General features: G+C 49.9%; 1 protein-coding gene across 1 annotated transcript; it reads left to right on the top strand.

Moving 5' to 3' along the window:
- Window positions 1–4,561: 4,561 nt before the first annotated feature.
- On the top strand, window positions 4,562–8,358 carry kbtbd7 (kelch repeat and BTB (POZ) domain containing 7). The gene is made up of 2 exons (XM_043700243.2): window positions 4,562–5,009; window positions 6,690–8,358. The coding sequence occupies exons 1-2, from the start codon at window positions 4,578–4,580 to the stop codon at window positions 8,181–8,183; spliced, it is 1,926 nt and encodes a 641-aa protein (XP_043556178.2). The 5' UTR covers window positions 4,562–4,577; the 3' UTR covers window positions 8,184–8,358.

Genomic DNA, 8,358 nt, shown 5'->3' with positions numbered 1-8,358 from the left:
CACAGCAATGGTTACAATCACATTATATTAATACCAAACATCCCCAAACAATAATTCAATTTGTTACAGATTCTTAGTAATTGGCATTGTTAATCACTGTGTAAAATGTTGATGGGATATGAAATGTTGACCCACCTCAATGTTTCAGTCACTTACAGCATGGAAACTGGGCTTCATTAGTGTGTTTCATAATGAGGAATAAAGAGCAGGTATTCACAGAATAAAGATTAACTGCATTCCTAGTGGGACTGAACCTCACAAATGCAAACACTCCTGAAGGCAGTACCTTATTTATTCAGCTACAAGAACACAACATCATCCTTTGTGCACTTGGTGTTTGCTGTGGGTTCATTTTAAATCCCACTTGTACTTGTGACCACCCACTTTATTTGCAGCAGCTTATCACCAATTCCATGGAGCAATGACTGGTAGCAGTGTGGAAGGATCTAATTTTCAGAAGCCATTTGTTCAATGATAATGTTTTACCCTCTTGTGAACATTACAACCGATCACTAGGAAAAAGAGCTCATTAAGCAGCTGTCCTTTGACTTTGAAAAGCGATATCACGTTGATTAGGGTCCTACTACTGGATATGTTCCCTCCCTTTGTAGTGATGTGAGGTCCATTCTGATGAGTGAACATTAACTTGCTTTATTGAACGTAACCATTTATTAGAGATGGTGAGAGGGGTCATCCTGCTGGAACCTTACCAGACTCTGAAATCACCAACAAAGCTCTTTTTGCACATACTCGGTGCTATTTTCAAAGATATAATTAACCCTTAAATTTCCATTCCAGCCCCCAAGTTCTTTCACAGTATCCCATTTAACTATGAATATTTAGCATTTTATTCTGGCTTACCAGACACCCCAGATCTCTAACAAGTCTCAGATTGCAAGAAACTACAGTAGTGAACACAGCCCAGTCCATAGGGCAAGCCAGCCTTTTGACTCCATCTTTATTTCCTGCTGCCTCTGGAAAATAGCCAACATAATCAAAGACTGCTCCCAGTCCGGTTACACTCTCTTCCACCTTCTTCCTTTCGGCAGGAGATATAGAAGTTTGAATACACGTATGAACAGATTCAAAAACAGCTACTTCCCCATTGTTACCAATGGGGAACTGACCTCTCAAACTTTAATATTGATCTCTCTCTCTGCACCCTTCTTTGCACTGTAACTCTTTATTCTGCTTTCTGTTCTGCCACACTGATGCACTTTGTATGGTCAAATCTGCCTGCAGACATGCAAAACAACACTTTTCACTGTACATGTGACAACAATAAATCAAACTCAATCCCCAACAGCATACTCAGCTCCCTTAGCGGACATGTACGATGTATGGACTCCCTTGTTGTCATCAGGTAGGATGCGGAAAAGGTTAGAGTAGAATTCCACCTTCTCTGTTAACATGAACATTTATGGAACTCCATCAGAAAGTAGAATTGCATCCTAATAGGTGAGGAAATAAACCTCACAACCAGAATCGATGAGCTGTTCCAATGTGGCTGTGCAATTTGCAGCTGGATGGTAAGTTGGGTTACTTCCTTATGCATTGCTAAGCCTTTAGTGTTTTACTTTTATTTACAAGAATTAATTTATTTATTTAAATGTCATTACAGTTGCTGCACTTTCTTGTAAAATTCTTGTGAAATAATTAGACAACTTAAACTCTTTTTACAAATAATTTCTTTAATAAATTAGTAATTCCCCTCAAAAGGAATTATTTTGGGCAGCACGGTAGCTCAGTGATTAGCACTGCTGCCTCAGAGCGCCAGGAACCCGGGCTCGATTCTAGCCTCGGGCGACTGTCTGTGTGCAGTTTGCACATTCTCCCTGTGTCTGCATGGGTTTCCTCCAGGTGCTCCGGTTTCCTCCCACAATACAAAGATGTGCAGGTTTGGTGATTTGGCCGTGCTAAATTGCCCATAGAGTTAGGTGCATTAGTTAGGGGGAATGAGTCTGGGTGGGTTACTTTCCGGAGGGTCGGTGTGGACTTGCTGGGCCGAAGGGCCAGTTTCCACACTGTAGGGTGTGAAATCTAATTCCGCACAAAAGGAAATGTAGACAGTTCTAGGACAGTGCCGCTCAAATCCAAGAATTCAAGGAGTGTGTGTAGAATGAACTTCCAGAGGAAGTGGTGGATGTGGGTACAAATACATTTAAAAGTACATGATCAAGAAATGTTTGGAGGTATACGGGCCACGCGCAGGCAGATGGAATTAGTTTAGTTTGGGATTATGATTAGCGTGGACGGATTGGACTGAAAAGTCTGTTTCTGTGCTGTACGACTATGACTTTATGATTAAATACTTTGCCTCCAATAAATGAATGACATGAGTTGTGGGTTCCTTCTCTATGACTGTATCTTGAAAGAGAAAAGCAAGTAGAATGCCTTTTGGTGGATGCTCTCCTTCAACTTGCTACCGTGTTTAACCACTTGGCTTTGAACTTGTAAAGCTTTACAAAAATGCCTGTTTGTTCTTATGGGATGAGAACATCATTGGCTAGGCCAGCATTTATTGCCCTTCCTTAATTGCCCTTGAGAAGGTAGTGGAGTATCACTTTCTTGAACTGCTGCAGTACAGAGGGGTAAGTACATCCATAGTGCTATTAGGGAGACGATTCTAGGAAATTTCCACGTGATGGTGTTCCATGCATCTGCTGGTATTTTCCTTCTAGGTGGTAGATATCACAGGATTAGAAGCTGCTGTTGGAGAAAGTTTGGTAAGTTGTTTGATTACATCCTGCATATAGTTACACTGTGCATCAGCTAGGCATTGATAAGAAAGGAGGGTAGTAACATATTGCATAATTCCCAGCCTCTGGCCTACTCAGAGTCATAGCTGGTCCAGTTCAGTTTCTGAATGCCGATAGTTGGTAAATCAGCATGAGTAATGCCATTAACTGTCAAGGGGCAATGGTTAGGTTGTCTCTTGGTGAAGATGGTCATTGCCTGGCATTCTAATGACACACCTGTTACTTGCCACTTATCTGGCCAAGCCTGATGTTGTCCAGGATGCAGACTGCTTCACCTTCTGATGACACACAAATGGTACTGACACAAGAATGGTCTGAAAGTTTTCCACTTCCACATTGAACAGAGGTCCAACCATTCCCCATCCACCACCATCTATTTTTTGCCTGGCTGAACTTGTTCTCTCATTGAACATTTTTTTTTCTCAACTCCACTCCTTTCCTCTAAATAAAATGTGTTGCTTTGTGTAGTCACATAGGTTCTGGTGGTGATGTAGAGTTTCTGATTGTCAATTATTTTACTCTGATACCTTCCCTTTTGATCTTTTCTCCAGTTTCTCCTACATCAAACCCGTCACATTTTCCCATCTCTGAGACATTTACAGGTTTTCTCATCACTTCAGGCGCTGCCTGGCTTGGTAGAAATAGAATCTCTCCACAAATTCTGCCAGACTTGAGGACTTTCTCCAGCACTTCTGGCTTTCATTTACCCGTCCGTGTCAGCCAATGGAAATGATCGGGTGGGGTTTACCTGCACATCCACCGATGTCATTTATTGTATCCGTTGCTCCCGATGTGATGTCCTCTACATTGGGGAAACTGGACGCCTCCTAGCAGAGCGCTTTACGGAACATCTTCGGGACACTCACACCAATCAACCACACCGCCCCGTGGCCCAACATTTCAACTCCCCCTCCCACTCTGCCGAGGACATGGAGGTCCTGGGCTTCCTTCACCGCCGCTCCCTCACCACCAGACGCCTGGAAGAAGAACGCCTCATCTTCCGCCTCGGAACACTTCAACCCCAGGGCATCAATGTGGACTTCAACAGTTTCCTCATTTCCCCTTCCCCCACCTCACCCTAGTTCCAAACTTCCAGCTCAGCACTGTCCCCATGACTTGTCCTACCTGCCTATCTTCTTTTCCACCTATCCACTCCACCCTCCTCCCTGACCTATCACCTTCATCCCCTCCCCCACTCACCCATTGTACTCTATGCCACTCTCTCCCCACCCCCACCCTCCCCTAGCTTATCTCTCCACGCTTCAGGCTCTCTACCTTTATTCCTGATGAAGGCATCCTCGGATGCTGCCTGAACTGCTGTGCTCTTCCAGCACCACTCTGATCTAAACTTGACCCAGCAGAGTCAACCAATGGAAATGAGGGGACGCCTGTGAGCCGATGGAGGCGGGGATTGCCTGTCAGCATCAGCCAATGGGACTGAAAGGGGCGGGATTACCTTTCCCGTGGCAGCCAATGGGAGTTTGGATGGCGGAGATTACCTGGCAATGTTAGCCATTGGGAGAGAGGGAGGCGGGGATTAAATGGCAGCGTCGGCCAATGGAGTGAGAGGGGCGGGAATTACCTGGCGGTGTTAACCAATGGGGGCGGGGGAGCCCTGGCATTGTCGACCAATGGAGGCAATGGGGCGCGGCTTGCTGACAGAGTCAGCCAATGGGAGCGACACTGGCTGGTTTTATCGGGCAGTGTCAGCCAATGGTGGTGACGGGAGCGCGTCTTACCCGGCGGCATCAGCCAATGGCGGTGGCCGATGCTGCGGGGCGGGGTCTGCCCGGCAGCGGCGGCAGGGACAGGGTCAAGATGGCGGCGGTGAGCGGCCTGTCAGGACCGGAGTTGCTGGAGGACGCGGCGCACGCCCGGGCCTTACTCCGGGAGCTCAAATCCTTCTATGACGCCCGGCTGCTGGTGGATGTGACCTTGGAGGTGGAGAGCGGCAGCCGCTTCCTGTGTAACCGCAATGTCCTGGCCGCCGCCAGCCCGTATTTCAGGAGTATGTTCACCGGCGGCCTGTTCGAGAGTAAACAGCAGAGAATCACCATCCACGAGGTGGACTCGGACTCCATGGCCCTGATCATTGATTACTGCTACACCGGCCGGGTCACCGTCTCCGAGGCCAGCGTCCAGAAACTCTACGTCGCCGCCAACATGCTGCAGCTCGAGTATGTCCGGCAGGCGTGCGCCGCCTTCATGGCCCGGAGGCTGGACCTCTACAATTGCACCGGCATCTTCAAGGTGAGGGGTGAGAAGGGAGGGGAGGGGCATGTGGAAGAGGGCGGGGCAAAGGTGAGGCGTGGGGGGCGGGGCAAAGGTGAGGCGTGGGGGGCGGGGCAAAGGTGAGGCGTGGGGGGCGGGGCAAGGTATGGTCAAGGGAAGGTGCGTGGACAAGGAGTTCGAGGGGCGGGGCAGGGGGCGGGGCGAAGGTGAGATGAGGGGGCGGGGCGAAGGTGAGATGAGGGGGCGGGGCGAAGGTGAGATGAGGGGGCGGGGCGAAGGTGAGATGAGGGGGCGGGGCGAAGGTGAGATGAGGGGGCGGGGCGAAGGTGAGATGAGGGGGCGGGGCGAAGGTGAGATGAGGGGGCGGGGCGAAGGTGAGATGAGGGGGCGGGGCGAAGGTGAGATGAGGGGGCGGGGCGAAGGTGAGATGAGGGGGCGGGGCGAAGGTGAGATGAGGGGGCGGGGCGAAGGTGAGATGAGGGGGCGGGGCGAAGGTGAGATGAGGGGGCGGGGCGAAGGTGAGAGGAGGGGGCGGGGCGAAGGTGAGAGGAGGGGGCGGGGCGAAGGTGAGAGGAGGGGGCGGGGCGAAGGTGAGAGGAGGGGGCGGGGCGAAGGTGAGAGGAGGGGGCGGGGCGAAGGTGAGAGGAGGGGGCGGGGCGAAGGTGAGAGGAGGGGGCGGGGCGAAGGTGAGAGGAGGGGGCGGGGCGAAGGTGAGAGGAGGGGGCGGGGCGAAGGTGAGAGGAGGGGGCGGGGCGAAGGTGAGAGGAGGGGGCGGGGCGAAGGTGAGAGGAGGGGGCGGGGCGAAGGTGAGAGGAGAGGAGGGGGCGGGGCGAAGGTGAGAGGAGAGGAGGGGGCGGGGCGAAGGTGAGAGGAGAGGAGGGGGCGGGGCGAAGGTGAGAGGAGAGGAGGGGGCGGGGCGAAGGTGAGAGGAGAGGAGGGGGCGGGGCGAAGGTGAGATGAGAGGAGGGGGCGGGGCGAAGGTGAGATGAGAGGAGGGGGCGGGGCGAAGGTGAGATGAGAGGAGGGGGCGGGGCAAAGGTGAGGCGTGGAGAGGAGGGGGCGGGGCAAAGGTGAGGCGTGGAGAGGAGGGGGCGGGGCGAGGTATGGTCAAGGGAAGGTGCGTGGACAAGGTCGAGGGGTGGGGCAGGGGGCGTGGCATGGTCAAGGGAAGGTGCGTGGACAAGGTCGAGGGGTGGGGCAGGGGGCGTGGCATGGTCAAGGGAAGGTGCGTGGACAAGGTCGAGGGGTGGGGCAGGGGGCGTGGCAAAGGTGAGACGTGGAGAGGTGGGGGCGGGGCAAAGGTGAGACGTGAGGTGGGGGCGGGGCAAGGTGTGGGCTGGGTAGGAATATCTAAATATTCCATTCACCTTGCAATAATGACAAGTCTCTTTGCCTTACTACTCACTTCCTGTACCTGCCCAATAGTGTATGATTTCATGTGCTGGGATATCCAAGACCCTCTGTACTGAAGAATTCTGCCATCTTTCCATCAAATTACTAACTCCACTGTAAATTATTTCTATCATTGTGAACCTTTGCTGTGTGCAAGTGACACACCTATGTGACGGCAGTAACTACAGTTCAAAAAGTACTTGATTAGGTTGTGTAATGTCTTTATCACTGCACTTTCAAAACTGTCTATCCATACATTTCCTTATATGAGAAGTGCTTGTCAGACTCAACTATTCTGTGTCTTAGTTTGCAGATGCCTTTGATAATGTGGAACTGAAAGAGAAGGCACGTGCGTTCATTGCACGCAACTTGCAACATCTATGCAGGATGGAGGAATTGTGTGAGCTCTCATCTGAGCAGATAAAAGAAATCCTCAGTTTGGACACGCTGGATGTGGACAACGAGAGGAAAGTGTGTATGGCTGCAATTCAGTGGATTAAAGCAAATTTCAGTGAACGTGCTGCACACGCAATGGATGTACTCAAGTGTGTCCGGTGGCATCACTTCACTGAGAAGGACAGAATGTACCTTGATGGTCTTAAATCTCAGCTCTTTATCAAAAACAAGCCTCTCTGCTCCATCATAGAAGACATTTCTGCATCCCAGGGGGCTGATGTGCCCGCAACGATACAAAACTCTTCCAAGAGGATTGGATTCAGTGCTAAGGAAATGGTTATATTCTTTGGCCATCGGAAGGAACCTTTCCTCTGTTATGATCCATACTCTGGTGACATTTATACAATGGCTTCACCTTTGACTAGTCCTGCACTTACCAAGTCCATCAGTTCACTGGCTGTTTGTGTTTCACCAGACAATGATGTCTTTTTGGCAGCACAGCCGACCAAGCAGCTTTGGGTGTACAATGCAGTTCAGAACAGCTGGCAACAACTGGCCGAGCGGTTGCTGGCAAGAGAGAGAATGGATGTTGCTTACCTTAACGGATATATTTACATCCTTGGTGGTCGTGATCCATCTACAGGCCTGAAAATTAAGGAGGTTGAGTGTTACAGTATTCAGAGAAATCAGTGGATATTTGTGACACCCCTGCCTCATGCATTGCACTTGTTTGAACTGATCACAGTTGGAGACTGTTTGTACGCTGTTAATAACAAGAGAATGTTGTGCTATGTGCCAGAAAGGAATCAGTGGCTGAACTGTGCCTCTCTCAAACGGAGTGAGTTCCAGGAGGCATGTGTTTTCAATGATGAAATCTATTGCATATGTGACATTCCAGTCATCAAGGTTTATAACCCTTCAAAGGGAGAATGGCGAAGGATTAGCGATATCCCGATTGACGCCAACATCCACAACTTTCAAATTGTGTGTCATGGGAATAAACTGCTTCTCATCACCACCACTGTTCCACAGTGGAAGAAGAACAGGGTGACAGTTCATCAGTATGATACAACTGGGGATCAGTGGGTCAATGTTGGTACCATGTTGGGACTGCTGCACTATGACAGTGACTTCATATGTCTTTCAGCGCGTCTATATCCTTCGTGTCTGGAGCCGGGCCAAAGCTTTATCAGTGAGGAGGATGATGTGCGCAGTGAGTCGAGTGCAGACTGGGATTTTGAAGGCTCCAGTGATATTGACTCTGAGTCGGGGAGCTCGAGTTCATTTTCAGATGATGACTGGCAGCCACCAGAAGGTCTCAGAGTTGAAAGAATACAGCGAAATGGTCACTTGGCACCAGCAGAGAACAGAGCGTCTCATATCAATGGCCAATTGGGAAACTAACGAGCGCCGTCTTAAATGGCCATCAATGAGACGAATCAAAAGTCATAAAAGAAAACTAGTTTTTTTTCTGATTGTTGCAGATATGGTAGTTTTGGACAAATATAGACAGTTATATTTTGCAGTATGTGTTAAAGTCTTTGGAGGAACTGAAAAAATAAAAGTTGCTTTGAAAATA

This window comes from Chiloscyllium plagiosum, unplaced genomic scaffold (genome assembly GCF_037043375.1).
Source record: "Chiloscyllium plagiosum isolate Xiang-an unplaced genomic scaffold, Cpla_swu_hap1 HiC_scaffold_12, whole genome shotgun sequence".
NCBI lineage: Eukaryota > Metazoa > Chordata > Chondrichthyes > Orectolobiformes > Hemiscylliidae > Chiloscyllium > Chiloscyllium plagiosum.
This window is presented reverse-complemented; position numbering and strand designations above follow the sequence as displayed.